The sequence below is a fragment of the Rhinolophus sinicus genome, chromosome 10 (genome assembly GCF_057876585.1).
Source record: "Rhinolophus sinicus isolate RSI-liver-muscle chromosome 10, RSI-T2T, whole genome shotgun sequence".
Taxonomy (NCBI): domain Eukaryota; kingdom Metazoa; phylum Chordata; class Mammalia; order Chiroptera; family Rhinolophidae; genus Rhinolophus; species Rhinolophus sinicus.
The window spans coordinates 17163700-17186093 of NC_142510.1; the positions used below are offsets into that span (position 1 = coordinate 17163700).

A 22394-nucleotide genomic window follows, 5' to 3' on the forward strand; every position below is an offset into this window, starting at 1 on the left:
GCTTTACAGGTAACTACCTATGATAAAGTAAGTTAGTAGATAAGAACTTCAAGCTCTCTCGGGAGGGCATGGACTTTCTTATTCTTAAATCTTACCCCCAAAACTCCCCTCCGACCAGCTCCTGATCCGAGCGCGTCCCCTGCCATCTCTTCTCCACGCTCCCTCTGCAGCACAGGGCTGCCTACCCCTCAGTCAACTGCACGAGCCTGGACTTGGGGACACCAGCCCCCACTCTGTGAGAACCTGTGCCCAGAAAGAAAGGTCCTCACCCAGGAGGCCAAGCGAGCAGAAGGGAACTCGGCTGACAGAGACCTACAGGTAAAGGGGGAAGAAAGAAGCTTGCTGTTTGCCCCACGACCGCATCTAGTTCTTTTTCCAGTGTATAGATATAATATATACAAATACATGAAACCATCACTTTCAGTTCCATGGCAAACTAACAGGCAGGATTCTAGGGAAAGAACCCTAACGGTCGAACGCTGGGAAAGCCCCTGAAGATGCTCCCTGCAGCCTCGCTCCTCAGGCGAGGAAACTGAAATCGAAGGAAATTAAAGACTTTCCAAGGACACAGACCCGACAGAAATAACCAGAACTCAACACAGAACTTCTGGTCCAAGTCCAAAGGAGCAAGCGTAAGACGGGCACACTTCAACACACTTGTGTAGCTTTCTCCTATCCCATAATACCAAGGATCCTTTTACACAGGGAGCGAAACTGCAAGATATTCTTTCCATTTCCCCAAACAAGCCCCTCCTTTCTGACCTCAGCACAGGCTCTGGACCTCTCTTGCATTTCTGCTACACTCATCCTGAGGCATCTGTCAAATCCTTCTTTTTTTCTGGGTCCCCTTTTAGATTTCTCATCCTGCCCCTCCCACAACTCACCCCGTCTTCTATTTCTTCCTGGGCCTGGTGAGCTCTGTGTGCTCTGCCTGCTCTGCCCTTAGCGGCCCCTCTGTCAGACATTTCGACACCTCTGTACACTGTGGCCACCCTCCCCCGAGCCCTCCCCATTCCCAGGAATGGCTCACCCTTACCATGGGGCACTCGGGCTTGTTTTTTTCTCGCCTCCTAATACATTTCTTTAAATTTTATTAACTGAGTACTCTGACTTCCACGTGCCAGGTACCTCATTGCAGGGCTGGCTCCACACAATCCTTACTCCAAACCCCGTCACACATGCACTCCTCCCAGCCTCGGTCCTTGCTTCGCCTCTAGCCTCATAAAGCCACAAAAGTAGTGGTTTAAACAACCAAGAGAGTCTACTTATAAAATCAGATGCCTCACTAACCCAGAGAAAGAGCTACCTATGTGCCCCCAAAATGCGTGCAGACATGTTCACGTTTGCTGCAGCATGAACTGTGACCATCCAAACGGAAAGCAGCCCGAATCCGCAGTGAAACGGACTTTCAGGTAAAGACTCTATAAGCAAGATGAACGACTGCCACACACACGGATGAATCTCACACGTGTAACATACAGAAGAAAAGCCCGGGAGAACAGAACCAATATACCTTGTGTTTCCACTGAGAGAAATTCGAAAACAGGCAAAACCAATGTGGGGTATCAGAGTCAGGATTTGGGGTACTCCTGGGGAACAGGATGGGAAGGGACAAGACAGGGCTTGTTATGCTCGTTCTGGACTCAGCTGGTGGTTACAGTCTGTTCATTTGGGGAAAATGCATCGGGCTGTACCTGTGCGATTTATGTACTTTCCCGTGTTTGTAATACTTCAATAAAAAGCTGCTTTTAAAAACACACAGGGGGGCACAGAAATAGGGCCCGATGGTAATGTCTCAAACGGGACTGTGGTGATGGCTGCCCAAGTCTGTAGACTCATTGGGCATCACTGAATTAGACAATGACAACGCTGGATTCAGCAGCACCTAACTTTCACCTTCATAAAGCTGGTAAAATGTATACAAATACAAAATACTGGGTCCCTAGACTGCAAACTCAGTGGCAGCAAGGACTTTGAGGGTTAGATGCCCAGCTCCCGAAATATAACAGGAGTTCAAGAAAATATTTGCTGGATGGGGGAAAACCTGGATCCACAAAAACTCAACTCGAGAGCTTCACTATAACCTCCTTCTGGGAAGTTCCCGGGACAGTTTCAGGACAGAACTAGAGGCCTCACTTCAGACTTCCCCTTTAGTTTGCTTCTCCAACACAACAGTGGGTAAGAGCACAGACTCCATGGGTTCAAATCCTGGCTCCATCGGTTACTAACTGTACGACCCTGAGCAAGTTACTCTGTGCCTCAGTTTCTTTCTCTGTAAAATGGTGATGCTGACGATGGTGCTAATGCCACCTACCTCACAGGGCTGTGATGAAGGATAAACGGATTCACCTTCACACAGCACGCACTACGTAAATCTCTGGGAAATAAGGTAGTTCTTTCTCCTGAAAATAACCAAGTAGCCCGTTTGGGGAGGAAGCGCTGGGCCGTGGTGCTTTACCTGGTGAAACGTGTACTTGAACAAAAGCGTCAAAAACTCCACCACAGGGAACTGGGAGTAGGACTCGATTCTTCTCAGGTGAACACTCACGAAGAGACGCACAAAGTCCGTGAACTTCTCGATGTAGCTGAGACGACAAGAAGACAAAGGCGACAGTAAGAAGCCCGGCCACCTCCTCGGAAGAGAACTCAAATTCAATCCAAATTTCTTTCAGTACAGAACTGTACAGATTGATATTTTCAGTTAAAAATATAAAGGCCTGCAACAATTACCTACAGGTCAGGCAACCCTTCATTCCATTACCACCTGAAACATAGCAGAAAAGCAACTTTAATCCTCAGACACCACACACGAAGGCATCTTATCAGCTAGTGCGCTCAGATCGCCTATCTCATTAGTGTTATGACCCAGCGAAAGGGAATGGTACTAAAAAGGCGAGGGACACAGTGTGTGTGTCATTTCAATGTGGTAAGTCTGGAAGGCTGGTTTTCTTGGCGAGGAGGCCAACACATTAAAATGCATGTGCTACAAAACACAAGAACAGAACCAGGCTGTACAAAAGGCACGGGTGGCGTCCAGGTAAGATATCCAGGCTTGCCCGCTTGTTCCTGGTGCTAATTAAACACAGCACATCCCAATCCACTCCAAAGTGATTTCAAATATTAGAAGGATGGCTGTTCGAGCTGGAAAAGCTTGAGGACAATTTATCTGATGCTTCATGTGACAGACAAGGCCCACACAGGCGAAGTGACCAGTCCAAGGTCACTCGGCCAGCTCCTGGCAGAAGGGGACCACCACCCACTCCCAACCCAGGGCTCTTTCTTTTCACAGCACAGTGAATCCCCAAATCGTTTGTACTCAGAAAATCACTTCACAGAAGAGTGTGGGTCACAGCTCAAGAATAAGAGATTTGTTTTGCTATTAAATCCACAGCACATCACCACGCTCACATTTCAGAAACTGTCATTTAAAGCCCCTAAATACCAAAAGGTGATTAGAAAATGAGATGGACGTAGCTCCATAAATCACATTTCAGAGACCAAAAAAGAAAAAAAAAAAAAGATACAGACGTAATAGGCCTTAGCCAAAAATTAAATAATGGCTAAAACCAATTCCAAAACTCGTAACTGGAAAAATCTATTTTTTTAAAGCACAGATATCTGAAATAATGAAGGGGGAGAGGAAGACGCGACTCAGAAGAGCCAAACTGGCCCATAAATAAAATGTCCCCATGGCTCCTGGGGCCGATCGTGCCGAAAGGACCAACCCGTACACCTGACCTCCACATGTGTAAACTTATCTGCAGCTTTAAAAAAAAAAAAAACATTAATGGGTTTGATAAGGATTATGGGGCCAAATACTTGAAAACCAGTGAGGCACTGAAATCAACCGTTTTCAGAGCTAGAAAAGTACAGAGACTTCTCTCCGATGCCCTTGATCGCTAACAGTTACGAGGAGGAGCTTCTCACTGCTCGCTCAGCTTATGACATCGTTTTTTTCACATGGATTTGCAAAGTCGTCGACCAATCCCTCATCTTTAGGGAGATGCACTCAGTTCCCTCCCACCCGTAAAAGAACACAGAGAAGCCAAGGGTAAAATGTCGCACAATCTCAATTTTATTTTCATCTCCAACCCAATTTTGGAAAGAATACCAACAAGGCCGTTGAGTAGCTAAAACTACGGATTTTATTTCACCTCATTTTCTTTCCCTTGCCCACCTTCTGGTACAGGTGCTAATGAGCAGTAGAAAGTTAGGAAAAAGGCAGGAGAGGAGAAGAGAAGCCAGGACCTGGTTAGGAAGCTCCTAAACAACCGAGAGTGGCCTTAGCTGTTTAGAATTAGTGGAGCCGAGAGGCAGGAAGCAAGCACACAGTATACTGTTTATGTCACCTTTCTGCTCCCAGGCACCTCTCAGCTTTCACGGGGCAAGAGGAAGCATAGGATTAAAATATAAAACCAAGAGCACAAAAGTTACACGTAACACAATCAGTACAAAGATAACCCATGATATTTCTACACCACCCGAAGGTAAGCGTAACAAACATGGTGCTACAAGAAAAAGTCAAAACAACTGATACGTGCTGAATGGTACAAGCAGCTAGATTTCTTTTAAACATATGAAAATACAACCTTTCTTAACCAAAGCTAGACAGAATATAAAATTGGGTTTGAATACTGCCGCCTTTGAATTCATAGAGGAAGTTATTACCAAATAATGAAAAATAAAATATATTACCATACCGAATTATGAGTTCTTTTGTGATACAGAGAAAATTTTACACAGAGCTTGTTTATCATGAAGCAAAGCAAAATCACCTTATGTACCGATATTTTTCACCTTAGAAACTTATTAAAATTGCTAAATTTGCAAAGCACCAAAAGTGTCTTAACTTTAGGCACTTGATTTTATATTCTATTTACTCTAAGGAAAAGGAAATGGCTTACCTCTATGTACCTTAATAACAAAATTCAGCCCAGGAAAATTTATTAAAATATTAATGTTGGCTGCCTATACACATTTACTACCTCAATACAATGTATCTGCTTGGAAGTTTGTGAACAGTCAACATGAGGTTGTTATATAAGTTTCCAATTTTTCCCTCTGGGTTTTTACCCGCAGGAGCACCATATTAAGGACAGTTGTAATCCAGGTAACTGACATCATCTGCAAGAGAACTAATGAGACCAGGTGCCTGGGGGGGAGGGCTGTGATGGAGTCATGTTCAGAGCACTTAAGAAAGGCCAGGTGATTTTAGGCTCCATTCAAAAGGAGAATGACAAAGAAACGCGGCTGTGTGCCACACTAATTCACCTCTGCCTGCATGAACACGCTCTCCTTTCTTTTGATGACAACTTGCCGTCTGTGTAAAACTTACAATAGTAACGACAATCCCTTATGCTGCCTGATGTTCACTTGGGGAAAGTCAAACAGTAACAAGTGACAAGCCACACCAAGTGAGAAAGGGCGACTGTAACTCCTGTACCTCCGCCGACCTCCTCTCCTGTCCTTGGCTACGCATGAGCAGAGTCTCAGTTCCTGCACCACCTCAGACCTGCAGGCAAATAGTAGGGGGGCGGGGTGGAAGGGAGGACAGGAGATGGGGGGGAAGAGACAACAAACCTACACAATTCACAGTCACTTTGCAAACTCACCTCGGTTCCCCTAACCACCCGAGCCCTTCCGGCTAAGCTCAGACTCACTGGTACACACCTACCTTTCCGTTCCTCAGAAGCCCACATTCTGAAACCAAAGAGGGTTACAGACACCATGCGCGCAGCCGCGGCCCTTTCTCAGGGCAGCGACGCCACGCCTGTTTCATTACCTCTCCTCGAGCTCTTCTAGCCTGTTCTTCACCGTGTGCGCATTGTGGTCCTTGGTGATTTTCTGCAGGAGGTAGAAAGTCTGCTGGAACATCCGCAGCAAGTACTCCTCGAATTCCATAGGCACGCAGTTCTTGGACATGAGTTCATTGATGCAGGACATGGCCAGGACCCCGAGGCGGCCGCGCTCCTGACCCAGCACACAGTTCTGGCTGCTGCCGTTCACTGACGCCATCTTTCGGGCCCGGATGTCGCAGCCAAAACGCGCAAAGTGGAAGATGGTGGTCAGGAGGGATGGGGTGATGCTGGCAGACAGAGGAATCCAACTGAAGAGGTGGGCCAGGCACTCCAGGGCCAGGGAACACACATACTCACTGTCGGCGTCGAGGAGGGGGATGGGCTGACTCAGCAGCTTGGCTGAACTGGGGCTCTGCAGCAGGTTACTGAGCAAGTCACCTGCAAACACAAGAGGCTTCTGAGGCCCGCACGCTCGCACCTCTGACAAACCCACCGATGTGACTCTCCAAGCTTTACGATTCAGTAGCACTTCTCACAATTTGGTCCCAGGGACCCCGAGGGGCCCCAAGACCCTTCCGGGAGTTCACAAAGTCAAAACTGTGTTTTGTTTTGTTTTAAGACTACCATAATGCTATTTCCTTTCTCACTGTTACTAGCTTACAAAATGGAGCGTTCCAGAGGCTACGTGCCATGTGCTACCCAACAGAGAGAAAGCCACAAGCTCTTCCATTAAACCACCTATTACAGAGATCTGCAAAGATGTGAAATAATGTCGCTCTTGTCAGTAAACGTTTTCATTTGCTTTGGAAAAGTTATTTTTCATTAAAATATGCTTATAGATAATGAGCTCATCGCAGTTATTTTTAAATGAGTAAATATTTGTAAGTTTCCTCAGTTTTAATACCAGTAACTCACGAGAGTTTCTGAAGACCTCAATGATTTATTTTTTATTTTTTTATTTTTTTAGGGGGGCGCAGCTCACAGTGGCCCATGCGGGAATCAAACCAGTAACCTTGGTGTTATTAGCACCGCGCTCTAACCAACTGAGCTACCCGGCAGCCCCTCAATGATTTTTATTTAAGAGGAAAGGAGTCCTGGGTGATGGAGGTCAAAAGGTACAAACATCTGGCTACAAGCTGCGTACGTCCTGGCAATGGCAGGTCCAGCACCGTGAGTATCGCCAACAACCTACCTGAAAGCTGCTGAGAGAGTAGATCTTAAAAGTTCTCATCACGAGAGAAAAAATGGGTAGCCTTGTGTGGTGACGGATGTTAACTAGACTTGTTGTGGTGATCATTTCACGATATACACATGTATCAATCAAATCATTATGTTGTACATCTACAACTATAAATGAACACCGTGCTACATGCCAATCATACTCAAGTTTTTAAAAAGAATAGAGGAGTCCAGAGACCAAAAATTTAAGAACTACTTGCTGGGCTAGACAAGGTGCGGTGTGTGGGCCTGTGCCACCGGCACCACCGTGGGCTCGTCAGAAACACAAATTATCAGACCCCATCCCCCCCACACCTACTGAAGTGGAACCACGAGGGACAGGCCCAGGAATCTGCATTTTCACAAGCTCTCTGGGAGATTCTTAAGCTTGCTTAGTTTTTGAGAAGCACTGGACAAGGAAATTATGTCAAATGAAATGGGGGGGAGACTATAAAATGATTTCAGAAAACACAAAACGAGAAAAATATTCAAAACTATAACAAGGAGAAAATTTTCCTGAAGATGTGACTATACAAAATAAAAGGACTTACTCAAAAATTGATAAAGAGTAAGGAAGAAATGTAGGCAGAAAAAGCATATATACAACAGAGAAAACGCTAATTTCAGACTCCACAGAAACCTTCAAAGTCAGAAAACAGTGGTGCAGTGTCTCCAAGTTCTAGGGCAAAAAATGACTTAACCCAAAGCTCTACTATGAGTATAAAGGAAGGTGACATTTCCTCCAAATGTGCAAAAACTCAGATAACATTGCTCACAAATGCTTGAGGAGGATACTGAACAATGAAACCATGCAAATAAAGCGATAAACAAAAGAATTAAGGAATGGAGCAGCTGTGGAAAGGGACTAATGCAAGCACTAAATTAAATACAGAATCGAGACCAAACAAACATAGGAATTCTAGAAGGGTATGCTAACTTTCTCATCTTTCACAAGCAAGACGTCTCTAAATACACGGTCTACAACTAAAACATGTAGTAAGAAACTGGCTTTCATCATCTTTTTTTCTTAACCTTAGAGGTTAATATTCTTTGTGGAAAAAGCATCTCAAGGTCAGCAATAACTTCCATTTAATACCTTCTGTTAAATTCAAATAAAACTAAAAGGTTTTTATTCAAAATAAAAACATATGATACAATGCCATTTTATCTTTGCATCCAGTTTTCTCTCTTACCTACATCTGTGTAGAGAGCGATGTCTGGAATGACATTATTTTGTATGGTTGAACACTGGGTAAATTTTTATTTTATTTTGTACCTTAACAATTCTCAAATGTTTGAGGTCTCAGAACCCCTTTAAGGCTCTAAAAAATTATTGAGGACACCAAACAGCTTTTGTGTATGCAGGCTGTTTCTACTGATATTTGTCATATTTGAAATTAAAACTGAGTTTTCATTTCAATCATTTAACAACAAACCTATTACATGTTAGCATAAATAACATTTTTAAATGAAAAGGCTATAATTTGCTCTCCCCAAATTAGTGAGAAGAGTAGCACAGTTTTCCCATTTCTGGACATCTCTTAAATGTCTGGCTGAAAAGAAGACAGGCTGATTCTCTCATCTGCTTCTGCATTCAATCTGTTGCAATATGTTATTTTCATTGAAGTATATGAAGAAAACCCAGCTTCACCTAGATATACGACTGGGGAAAAAAAGTGTTTTAGTGGCTTTTCCAGATAACTGTAGCTATTGTTTAACATAATATTAAAATTGGACACGTAGTAATTTCTTAAAAGTTAACTGCTATTCGGTATACTCATGAGAGGATGAGAATAAAAACAACAAACAATGTCTTACTATTTTTATGAACACCTGTGTGACCTTTGGGACCCCTGAAAGGGTGTGGGGGACCACCAGGGGCCCCCAGACCTACTGAGAACTGCTGCTTTACACTGAAGCAGGATGAATAAGAACAAATCAGTTCATCTTTCTCAACTTCAATCTTCTCAGCCATTAAAATGAGGAGTTTGTGACTTATTAACACAGAGATTAATTTCCATTGTTAGAAACAGATTAAAAGGTGTCCCTTGGCATTTTATCTAGAAGAATGTTTGCTGGTTTCTGTGGTGAAAAAGGCGCATGGAATGCCTGACGAGACTCATCACCTCAGCGACCCGAGCTGATGACCAGAAAACTTGGCGTCACAGTATAATGTTCAAGCAGGGTCTGCAAACGTTCCACTCTGTTAGCCACTGGACTAATACTGTTGATTTTTGGAATCGCTGTGGTGGCTTTCCACTTGAATCATACTTTCTCTCTTCCAGTGACACCAACTGTTTCTGGTATTACTTTGTTCGTCATCCGGGGATTGGTGGCCGTTAAAAAAAAGATGCCGGAGTGAGCAGAAACCTCCACTAGGCAACTGGCATTCGTGGGGTGTATACCTACCCAGGACCAAGCTGAGGTTTCAGCAATGGAGGAACCGACAGACGCCGCCTCATTTGATCTTACACAAAAACCAGACATCTTTGGGCCCTCGGAACCTTGTAAAAGTCTCTTGAACGTTTTTAAATAGAAATAAACTCTGGCTTTAAAAACAAAAACCAGAAACGTCTGAACTCGTTGGCTCAGAAGAATTTTCCAGGACAGGACTGCTGAAGGAAAACTGATGACAGTAACACAGGGCTGTTATCATGTGCCGGGCGCTGGCCCGAGCACCTGACACACACATGCTGACTTCGGGCGCACAGCTCTGACGTGGGTCCTATCACGACCTGCATTTATGGGTGGTCAGAACAACTGACACAGACAGACAAGGCATCCCCCGCGTTCCTCAGCTGGTCAGAGGAGAGCTGAAATAAACCCCAAACCGACAACTCCTCCCGAGAAGGCGGGTCTTTTGGAAAGATTACGCAACCAGGAAAAATGGTCAGTAAGAAAGCTCAGATGCAGATTGAGGAAAAGATGGATGGTCTAACGTCACCCGTAAAACGGCACGTGGACACTGTGACCGCAACTACTGGACAGTATCAGGCAAAGGCAGAAATTACTGAAGTGGATAGGATGACCTATCATTTTTCCCCCCCTCAAAACAACAATGTTTTAACGTTGTTTCTCAATAAAAGTGATTTTACTCTACTTTAAATGTTCCGAGATATTTTTGTAGATTACAGAAGAGTTTTTCTAAAACTGTGTTCTAATCAAAGTAGAAGCGATCACCACACCAGACTCTGCTTCATGCTTCATGCTGGAGCATTTCCAATGCAAACCTGAGAGAGCTTTAACCAGCTACCTGTGTCAGAGGGCACCTGGTGAGTGGGTGACGTCATGCTCCCTGACCTGGGCCAGCCCTGGCAGCTACACGCACCCATGCCCCAGGAGGCGAGAGGGCGACTCCGGGGCATTTCCTGACCTGGGAGCAACCCAGACATGTGGTTGCAACACCTATAATGGGCGTTCGTGCAAAGATCCCCTCGGCTCTTTTACTTTTCTGAATTACTGAAATTTTCTGTGTTCTCTTCAGTTCTACATTTACTAACTCAGAGTTTCCCAACCTCAGTCCTACTGACATTTAAGGCTGGTTAGGCCCTGCTGTTCTGTGCACTGTAGGGTATTTAGCAGTGGCCCCGGGCCTCTCCTCTAGATGCTGGAACCCAGGGGGCACGTTCTCCTCTAGATGCTGGAACCCAAAGAATCCCTCCGCAATGCCACACACTCTCTGAGGGCGAAATCGCCCCAGGTGAGAAGCACTGACCTAACTGCAGCCTCACTCAGCCCAGTAAAATGGGAGGGAGTATTCAAGGCACCTGCAGGTGGAGAAAACAGGATGACAGGAGTTGGGAGTGACTGTCCCAAGTCCCACCTTTCTCTAAGGAGCTTACAAAGGAACACGTGAAAAGATTTGCAAATGCACAAAGGTATGCAATTTGCAAAGAGTTTGGGGAAAAACTAGAAGGTGTCAATTGGTCTCCATCAATCCGAACTCTCTGCACCCTGAAAAATCTCCATCACCACTGCACACACAGACCTATAACTGCAACGACATGCCTGGGGGACAAGAAATTTTTACTGCAGAACAATGAAAACTAACTCAGAATTGCAGGATTTACAGAATTTCATTTCGTCCATCTGTCTAAGCAAAGAGAAGACCAGAGGAGACTAACTCAGAGGGCTGAGGCTGCGCAGATGACAGCAACAGCTGCAGCAGGCACAGGACACAGCCATGTCGTCCCTCATTTCATCCTCAGAGGACAGCTGAGGACATCACAGTGAGAGAAGGCACAGAGTGAGGGGCAGAGCAGGGACTCCAAAGCAGGGGGAGGGGAGGCCACCAGAAGCGGTGACCGTGACCAGGAAAGCCACCTTAGGACAAAGACAGGGCAGCCAAGTAGCATGATGGGCTCGCATCCCTGTTCCACCCTTTACTGGCGATGGGACCTCTGGCCAGTTGCTTACTCCCCACCAGCCCCAGCTTCCTTGTTGGTAAGCGAGACATAAAACCATCATCTCCTTCACAGGACTCTGGCCTAGTGAGGGGAATGTAGGCGCGATAAGGCAACAATTTGGGGAACTAGTCTGAGAAAGCAACCACACACACCCTTCAAGACTTTTTCTGTACCGACCGTTAAGAGTAGTTGCTGCAGGAACTAGTCCCTGGGTTTTATTCTTTGAAAGTGATCAGACGGAACTCGGCTGAGAAAGGAGACGGAAGGCCCACAGGCCTGTGTGACGGGGCGCTGCCTAGAGATTTGGGCAGGGAAGTGAGAGCCGGCAGGACCTGCTGAGGGCGGGTGTTCAGGAATTATTATACTTGGTTACTCACGGGGCCCTACGATTTCTCAGAATGAATTTCTTCCATAAAACTAAGCTTACGATCAAGAAAGTAAAACAATTCTCTAGAAATTTTACGCTTAACTTGGTGTCTTAAGTTCACAAAAGCTGTTGAGCAAAAGCATCAAAACAAACGTTGATTAAATCATCAGTGCTGTCCAAATAATGAAGCAAGATCTGATGACTTCACTTGTAACTGTCACAGAGAGAAAAAGGCATAACAAGTGAGTGTGCAATTCTGTTTTTTAAAGGGGAAGTGTTACCAGCTTAAAAGCTGACTTAACTCCCCAGGCCACCGCCACCCCCCATCTCAATTTATTTTGTTTTTCTCAAATACTAAAATTCAAGACTTCAAAAGTTTTGCAGAGTGTCTAAGAGGCAATTCTCAAGAAGCAAGCTCCATATTTTTAGGTTTTATTCATGTGGAAGTGTCAAATTAATTCTTATTTTATTTCACCTAACCTCATAAACAAAACCTAGACAACACATGAAAGAGCAAGCATGCATTTTGATTTGTATTATTTGATATTCCCAAACTGTCCTCCAGGAAAAAAAACATCTATCAAAGTATAAACTGAGTGATTAGCTCAGAACATGTACCTGAATGAAGCCAACTAGAACACACAGCTTTTAGTAGCAGAGAATCATCCCAGAAAAGCACATTTCACTGGAGTAAACTGCAGCTAACTTAAGCTGGATGCTAAGTTAGTGTTCAACTAGCTCAAAACAAATCAAATTAAAAAAAACACAAATCAAATTCAAAAAAAAACAAAACAATGGCTCTTTGCAAACTATTATTTAAATAAAATGACACATTTAATATCAGCCAAACTACAGGAAATTTCAAGGGGTACATTCATAAAATCAATTTCTACGTCATTTACAATTTTTTCTTTAATCATTCAAATATTGCAAAATATAAATCTCTAAGTCACCTCGAATATCCACCTTGAAAATGAAGGTTTGCCACCAAGCACAAAGTTCAATTTCTTGTAGGCTTTTAATATATACTGGACCTCTGTAATAGTTTTTAGTCCAAGAAGTATGACAAATGACTCTAGTAGTTTTTATTCCAAGTTTGATAAGTGGAATTTGGAATGAATATATATACTATGAGCAGTCCCCAAAACTTCACAGATTTTCAATTCTCCAGTAACTGCAAGAATTTCCATCTCCACATATTAACAACAGGCTATATGAAACAGCTTGGGCTGAGAGATGTCTGATTTCAACAGCCCGTTTCCTTGGGGTAAAGGAGAAAGATGTGGAAATATTTCTCATCAGCCATATCAACCTTTACAGTAGAGGAAGAAGTATGTGCCAATTCACGGGACGTACTCTACTTAAAAAGCATGTGTGATCAGTTAGTGTAAACAGAAGCATTTAGAAACTAAAAGTTCATGCTCAGACACAATTTCCCCTTTCCGTCCATCCTTGAAAGTAGCCATTTTTAGGTGAACTGCACTCTGACTTCTGAAACCAATATTAATATAACAGTGGGCAGTAACTTGCCACCAGTGAACTATTTAATGACTGCTGCAAATACACCCATTCTTTATCAAATTATTCTGGGCTGATGGAGACTGCATACTGGTTTTCAATCCATCCCAGCCAACAGGACATTGCCCTGAGCCCAGTGGGGAAGAAAGCACCCCCACGTTCCCCTGTCCCCTCCTGCAAGCTGCGTAACAGCAAAGCAGACCTGTCAAGCCCACAGGCTCATACCAACTTCAGCATGAAAACTGAGAAAAAGAGGAAAACAAACCAGGAGGGTCAGCAGGAAGTGGATGACAGGTGCCACCTTCCCAATGGGCAAGGAAGAAACAAATTATGTTGTTCAAAATATTCTATCAGACAGCACTAGGGCTTACGAGGAACTAAGAAAGTTAGCTGCTCAGAAAACAGGGGCAAGAGGACCAAAAATAGATTAAGGAAGAATCGGTGTCTGGCATAAATGAGCAACTGCTGTCTTGCTGGGACCCTCAACTGCACATAAAAGGGGAAACACATGTGTGGGGGTGGGTGGGGGTGGGGGGTGGACCATACCACTTTCTCCTGAGGTCGGGGATGGTGGTGGGGTGGCGGCAGTAACGCTGTGCTTATCCCAGACGGTCTCCAAGATACCTACACCGAGAAGGAGAAACCACGTTTAAGAAAGAAATCAAGTCCAACATGTAAGGCAGATTTAGAAAGTCAATTCACTGCTGCCTCTGAGCAAACATCAGCGTCTGAACATCCCTCCCTGAACCGCACGTCTAACTGCTTCTTAGATACTCAAAACTCAGTGCATCCTCCCCACAAGTGTGCGACGAACCCCCTGAGGCAGGTTCCTCATGTAAACAGCACCACCCCACAATCCAGGCCTTCCCCCCACCCCACACACAAGGCTTCACCATGCTGAACAGTTTGCTGCTCATTCCACGTGTCCTTCTCGTTCTCAACCTCTGACCTGCTCTCCTTCCTCTGAACCCCAACCTGACGTTCACACTTGTCAGGCCCTCAGAATGCCATTCTGCTGTCACCTCCTCCAGGAAGTCTTGCTGGTTAGGTTTTACCTATCCATAAAACTGTGACTTTTCACACACTGGTTTAAACTATCTTTCTCCCGCACTAGAGCAGACATTACTAGAGGGCAGACACTGTTTTATTCCTCTTCGTATCTCCTTACAGAACTTGGCACCTAAGATAATCATAACAGCTTTTAAAGATATTTTGTTCTCAAAATATTTAATAGTATATCATGGATAAACCTTGAAAATAGCATGTTAAGTAAAAGACGCCAGACACGAAAGTTCACATACTGTATGACTCCACTTTTATGAAACATCCAAATAGGAAAATCCAGAGACAGATAATAGATTAATAGTTGCTAGGGGTTGCGGGGGGCACTGAAAATGTTCTGGAATTAAATAGTGTGACAGTTGCACAACCTTGTGAATATTAAAAACCACTGAGTTGTTACACTTTTAAGTGGTGTATTTTATGATATGTAAATTATATCTCAGTTTAGAACAATTTTATGTTCGCACAGTAGGACACAGAGATATCAGACACAGCCCCCTCCTAACTAGAAATGTAACCGCCATCCAGTTGGGGATGTCGGTAAGTGCTCGGACTGAATAAACGCTCGGATTGAATAAATGCTCTGAGAGTTGGGTTTGCCCCTGGGGATCCAGGGAAGGACGGGGGCAAACGACACGACTGCTTTTAATCAAGCGTCTCACAGCCGACGTGAAGTGCTCACCACATGCCAAGCACATACAAAAGGAAAAAGCTCCTACGCGTCCTGGAAGAGCCCTGGCAGGGGAGCTGGAGACGAGGACACCTCCGAGCAGCCCAGGCTCCCGGTGCCTCCGGGGCCCCGGCTCCCGGTGCCTCCGGGGCCCCGGCTGGCACCCTCTGTGCCTCCCAACAAGCCAGCCACACGGCAGCGGCAGCACAGCGGTCACGGCCCCATGATTCAGGATACTCGCTCCTCTCTCTTCCTACCTCACGGACTTGTTCTGTGGTTTGCTTTCTGTTTATTCTTCCTCTTCACACATTGTCATGGGCGCCCATGACACAAACAGGATGATAGAGAAAACGCTACAACCTAGCGCAGGGCGCCGGTTCCACACCCCGCTTCATTGCCCTGCACAGGATCTGAAATGTTCCTATCTTCCTCCTCCTCCACCTTCTTCTGATCTTAAATTCCAATCACTCCAAATACAGCTTCCTTAGATGCAGGTATCAGCATTTCAATCACATTCCTATGACCCAGTCCAGACCTCCTTCAGCACAGCAATAGCGAGGACCAATGAATGGAAGTCTGACTTATCAGGAAAGCCAGTCACAAACACGTCAGAGGTCCTGCCACGCGCTGGGCTAGTGCTGGGAACACGCAGCGCATTCTTCCTGTTTCCACGCTCAGGCTGGGAGACAGCGCCAGGCGCCGGGCGTCTGCAGGCCACGGCTGCGCACCGCCCACTGCTCACCTGTCAGGAGCCCGAGCACCGTCTGCACCTGGTCCAGCAGCAGCTTCCGCAGCTCCTCCTTGCGAGCCACGCTGAGGTCCTCGCGGGGACAGGCCAGCTCTTCGGAAGTAGTCTTCAACATGATCAGCCCGAGGGGGGTGGTCACAGGGGACTGGATCAACTGCCGAGAAAACGCAAGTTGTGAGCAGGCCATTTTAGCCGCTGAGAGGCAAAGAGGACTGAGTCACAGTAAACCTGCCAGTACCTCTGGGTGCTTAATCTCACAGGAACCAGTTACACCCATCAACGCTTGTGAAAAATGACTTAACAGTACATTTACGTACCTTATCTAACCATTCAAAATATATTCTCATCTTATTTTAAAGACAAAATGCTAACACCATGAACTTAAAAAAAGACAAGAAAACAATGCTCTTTTACACCTAACGTGGCAATTTTTATACATGTCCAGATTCCCAAAAGAGCCTGGGTTACTTTGCCCCGATTAATGTATTAGTGATTAAGATATGTATAAACCAATTTGTGTTATCTTTTCAACATTCAGGTGTTGAAAATCAACTTTACATTTCTAAACTTTGCATGCTTCATGTAAGTTCAAGAGTAAACATGTGGCAGAGCAGAAACATATATACCGTGTTTCCCCGAAAATAAGACCTCGCTGGACCATCGGCTCTAATGCGTCTTTTGGAGCCAAAATTAATATGAGACCCGGTCTTATTTTACTATAACACCTGGTCTTTATGACATGATATGATATGGTATGATATAAGACCAGGTCTCATATTAATTTTGGCTCCAAAAGACACATTAGAGCCGATGGCCCGGCCAGGTCTTATTTTTGGGGAAACACAGTACACATCATTAAACTGTGACTAAGGTTATGATTCTGCAAATACCTATGCAGCAAATTAAGTAACTTTTTCTAGCACCTGCAATATCCACTATACCATAAGAAAGTTTCCTTCAACGAAAGACAGAAAAAAGGTACACCTTCGACAGCATAACACTACTTACTATATCTTAGATCTAATCAATTTCAGAAAAATTCAAAGCATCACTACTGCATTTATTTTTCAGTTTCCAGAAATGGTCAAAGTAAGCACATTGCCACTAAAATTCTCTGTTGAGTTACATGCTCCAAGCTATAAGAGAGCAAACAATTTAAGGAACGCTTGACCATTTTCTTAAATCATAATTAACTCTAAATGTAGTTCATTCTCTGATACAAATAAAATTTTTATGTACTCAATCTACAAAATGAAAGCCTTAGGGAAGAGGGGGACACCAGGCATTGAACCCAGATAGAATGTACATTCCCCACTTCAAGAAATACAAGGCACTTTCCTTCCCCTTGAAAACAATTCTTCCCATTGCAGGCCAAGGAAAAGTCCTTCCCCAAAAAGTAGGAAAAGTACTCAAATAATGACAACTTAGGATAAATTCTTCTGCCCTCAGAAGCAGCATGAGGTAAAACCTGCAGAAATGACTGGCATGTTACAAAGGCTCTGGGTGGGTAAGTAACAGAAGGAAACGAGGCTTGGGTGGTGAGCCTGCAATAGAGAGTGCGGATGGCGAGTTATTAATATAATGTCCACCTGAAATGTATATGGTGTTGACCAACACGACTGCCATGTTAAAAATGCTCTCTATGAAATCAGTTCTTTAGAACGCTAATAAAACTTCAAGTCCATCCTCCACAAGTTTTCTCTTCATTTTCTACAAGTTTGGACTATTTCTACCACCAACTTAAATTCAGGTAACGCAGAAGGGGAGGACAGGAAACCCTCGCCTAACAGTGTTTCTTTCCATAACAAAGTGGAACTGACCCTTCCCAGGCTCCTCTATCTGCAGACCTTTGGCTTATCTGCCTGTACTTTGTAAGATTTCCGTTACTGCCTCCCTCCTTTCACTTCTTTCCTTCTCTGTCTACCGCTTGTGTCTAAGCCCCCAACTTTACTCTCTCATCTGGAATAACTCGTCCTACCAAATATTCCATTTGGCAACACACTTCCCTGTAGATATGAAATGCTCTGTGCTCCCCAGAAATAAATTCCCGCAGTATGGGAAATGTATCTTAAAGCCCTCCTCTTTCATCCTTTGAGAGAAGGGGAGACAGTCGGGCAGGAAACAGGCTGAAACCGAAAGTCATTCGTTACTTGAAAGAACAGCCTGCTAACGTGTAATTCTACTTCTCACTAGCTTGTGTGCAGAAGCTTTTTATTACAACAGTGTTTCCCTTTACCATCTTCACATATGTAACTTAAGCTCAGGACACAGGTGACCTCTGCAACTTACTTTAACAGAGAATAAGCACCTTTCAGTTGAAGATCAAGTTCAGCTCTTAGCGTGAGCTTCTGAAAAGGTACAATTTTTATTACAGCACCAACCAGAGAAGCAAAGGCAATTCTTTCCTATGCTGCTTGCTGCTTGTCCTTTAGTCACCTGGCCCTGCTTACAGTATGACTACAGGCCTTTAATCTGGCCCCGCACACAGTGTGACTACAGGTCCAGCTCGGCAGACTCCAGACAGCTGTGGTGTGCGTGTGAGTGCACAGGGGGTGAGGAGGTTGGGGGCAGGTCAGTTTTGACTTCAACCACTTCTGCAAGTATCTTTCTGGGACCCTAACTCAACTCCTCTCTGCCTGGTATGGTGGTTGCCACAATTATGGCATAAATCGTATAGATAACCCCAGACAAATGTTAAGACTTAAAAATTAGAAAAAGAAATTAAAAACTATCACCCTAGACTACAAGCAGACCAGATGGAAATGAGCGAATAAAACTTTTCAGATGGTTTAACCAAGGGACCGTACTCCAGAACCGGTTTGGTCTTGTTTACCAACACCTGAAGAAAAGGTTCGCTTTGTCGTCATTATCTGAAACATCAGCAATTGAAAACCAACCATTCTTGACTTTCATACCCCTGGCTGGTTCTGGACACATAAGCAGCAGAGAATAACAACACGACTGGAAAGGAGTTTAAAGCTTACCTAGTCCATCCTCTCACTTCACACGGCGGAAATGGAGGCTCCGCCACACGGCGGCCAGACTTGCTAAATCCAAACATGCTCTGGGACAAAATGGACCAGACCCCAACCCGCTGCCTGTCAGTGCAGCGCTCTTTCCGCTGCGGGGGTTTCACAGCCATGAAGGCTGCAGGAGGTGACAGGAGGCGCGTGTGACGGGGCGGAAAGACTGAAGCGGCAGCGGGCAGGGGAGGACAACTAGCCTTTTTAAACCTCCACGACCACGTCACCCAAAAGCGCTCTTCCAAATGCCCGTTTATCATCATTAATTATACACAGGGTTTCCAGGCGGAAATTCCTGCCCGTTCTCAGGAGTTTTTCTCCGCTTTCCCGGTGCCAAATCCCGAGATATAAACTGTTTTCTGTTCTCCACGATGCATCGTTTCAACAAGGTGATGGCCGATACTGCCAACCACCTGGGTTCAAGAAGCCGATTTTCCTGATTTCCCAACCAAATTTTCTCAGGATTCAGGAACGGAAAAACAAAAAAAATTCCCAAGAACAGGCGGGAATTCCCGCCCGGAAACCCTAATATACGTCATGGGTGGACGGAAACGGCTTCCCTGAAGGGACTGAGCCCGGCTCCTCTTCTCGGACTCCGTCTGGCAGGACACTGGCCGCCAGGCTCATGTCCCACCGCTGCCTGCACAGGACATGCCCACAAATGAAGTCACTAGGCCTCCAGCCCTCTGGGCCTTTCCATCTCCACCAGACTTACTGGCTCCCTCCCAGCAAGCCCTGGAGTTACCACAGCTGTCCGCAACGTGGCGTGGGGGTAAGGGAGCCACAGGGAACCCGCAAAGCCACTCACCTCAGACCTGCCACTCCGGGCTCCGCACCCTCCCTCAGGTTCCTGGCACGTGTTCTGTTCTCTCCGCCTCAAACACTGTTCCCCTGGGTACCCACCCACGTGGCTCCCTCCATCACTTCCACTCTGGCTTCTGCTCAAACGTCTGCTTCTCAGAAAAGCCATCCAGGATCACCCCATCAAGTGACACCCTGATACTCCCCTTCTCCTTACTCCAAATTTAGTTTTCATCATTCTCCTTTAATTACCTGCGAGTATTTACTTGCTCACTGTCTACTGATGCCTCCCCCTTGAGATTTCAAGCTCTGTGAAGACTGGATACTGGATAGTTGTTCGTTACTATAAACTTACCACACACTTAGTTGTTAGCACACGGCTGATATTCAACAAACAGTTTACTGAACAAATGCATGAATCTCGTTTACAAGATCAATTCAGTAAAACTCTACATAAGTGAGCAAACAAACAAAACAAAACTGAATGAAGAATTTGTGGGCTATTTTGAGCAGCAATCTGAGAGAAGCAACATTGATGCTAAATTTTTTTTAATTGCTGCGTCATTCAAATGGTTTGTAGCAAAAGCAGGCAGAATATCAGAAAATGGTATTATTCTGGAAAATCCTGAACCTACTACAGTCACTGACATCATAACCCATTATTTTTATTTCTATAAACTGTGCGGTAACATCCATTTCCTGAACACCCAAGATTGTCTCAATAGTGTGATGTTTCCAGCACTATCACATGATTCAAAGAGCATCACCTGCCTCTGAGCTTTCAGGTCACACCTATTCCATCCAGGTCATACCTATTCCAGGTCACACCTATTCCACCCAGGTCACACCTATTCCAGGTCACACCTATTCCACCCAGGTCACACCTATTCCACCCAGGTCACACTTATTCCAGATCACACCTATTCCATCCAGATCACACCTATTCCACCCAGGTCACCCCTATTCCATCCAGGTCACACCTATTGTAGGTCATACCTATTCCATCCAGGTCACACCTATTCCAGATCACACCTATTCCATCCAGGTCACACCGATTCCAGGTCACACCTATTCCACCCAGGTCACACCTATTCCACCCAGGTCACACCTATTCCACCCAGGTCACGCCTATTCCACCCAGGTCACACCTATTCTACCCAGGTCACACCTATTCCAGGCCCCACCTGTTCCCTGATGACTTCCAAATCCTGACCTGCATGTAGTCATACCTCTTTCCTGAACCTCAGATCCACATTTCCGAATGTCTTACTAGATACACACAGACGGAAATACAAATCCTAAATGCATTTTCTGCCAAACGGAACTCATCATCTACGAAAATCCAGTCCTTCTTTCTTCATCCCAGGCCTGGAAAACCTGCTCTCTCAGCCAGACACTAGAAGGCATCCAGAGTGCTCGCTCCCTCGTCCCGGCCGCCTGGTCTGACCAAAGCGCCTTGCCTCGTCTGCCAAGCGCCTGGTCTCCACCGCCGGCCGAGGTACAGGGCAGCCTTCCTGGCCACCTTCACTCCAGCCGCATCCCTCTTGATGCAGACTCCACAGTACTGCTAACATTGCCCTTGCATCGTAAAAGGGGGCATGCTTCCTCTCTTCTGCAGACTGTTCATTAGCTCACGAGGAAAGACTACAGTTTACACACTGAAGCCCCGTAGGAGCCAGGCCCTTCCCCGCCCGGCCTGTGCCCATCAATCCAGCCTCTGACCGCTCCAGCACCGCTCATCTCATGACCGACACCATGGAAACCGTCACAGCTCCGAGTCTAAATGCTTGGCACCACCGCACTTGACACCTACCCCACCACAGTGATTGCCAGTGTTGGATAATCACTGTTTGCACAGCTATCTCCCCACTACACTGTGACTACCGAAGCCCTGTAAGCCAACACCTGGCCAACACCTGGCACAGCACCAAAGAGGCGTTCAAATATTTGCTGAACAAAATTTCACAAGAGGTCAACAAAGCGATTGGGTTTCCCCCGCCCTTTCTCCACCGCACAAAGGTACAACATGTCATTGCAACAACATGGATGGGCCTGGAGGATATTACGCTAAGTGAAGTAAGTCAGACTGAGAAAGACAAATACCACATGACCTCACTTATACGTGGAATCTAAAGAACAGAATAAACAAGCAAACAAACAGAAACAGATGCACAGACACAGAGAACAAACCGATGATTGCTAGATGGGAGGGGGTTGGGGGATGGGTGGGAAGGTGAAGGGATTAGAAAGTAAGTTGGTCGTCACAAAATAGTCACGGGGATGTGAAATACAGCGTGGGGAATACAGCGTGGGGATCACGTTGTAAAGGTTGTATGGGGTGGCAGACGGGTACTGCGCTTCTCGGGGGATCACTTCACAGAGTATGTAGATGCCTGACCACTGTGCTGTACCCCTGAAGCTGATGCGGAATAATACTGAATGTCAACTATAATTAAACATATATATATGTATAGTCACGGGATGTAAAGCACAGCATAGGGAATATAGCCAATGGTATTGTAACAGCTATGTACAGTGTCAGATGGGTGGTAGACTTGGTGGGGTCATCTATCACTTTGTGAGGGGTGTAAATGTCTAATCACTATGTTGTTCTGTACACCTGAAACTAATAATAAAATTAAATTTAAAAAAATATTTAAAACAAAGAGAGACAACATGTCTCAAGAATACAAAGCGAATCTATCCTGTATCGACCTTATTACCGCAGTTCCAAACAGCTAACCTTAAAACGCCTCTTCAGGACGAGAAAATAATCACTTGCA

At 45.2% G+C, this 22394-nt stretch overlaps 1 protein-coding gene across 2 annotated transcripts in view; it reads right to left on the reverse strand.

Moving 5' to 3' along the window:
• Positions 1-22394, reverse strand: part of XPO6 (exportin 6) — a 100266-nt gene that overhangs the window by 44915 nt on the left and 32957 nt on the right. For both annotated transcript variants that reach the window (XM_019754694.3, XM_074322979.2), the window contains 4 exons: positions 15782-15941; positions 13854-13931; positions 5783-6236; positions 2459-2585 (listed from right to left, as the gene is read on the reverse strand). In XM_019754694.3, coding sequence (XP_019610253.2) covers positions 2459-2585; positions 5783-6236; positions 13854-13931; positions 15782-15941 — 819 coding nt within the window. The remainder of the gene's footprint in view (positions 1-2458; positions 2586-5782; positions 6237-13853; positions 13932-15781; positions 15942-22394) is intronic.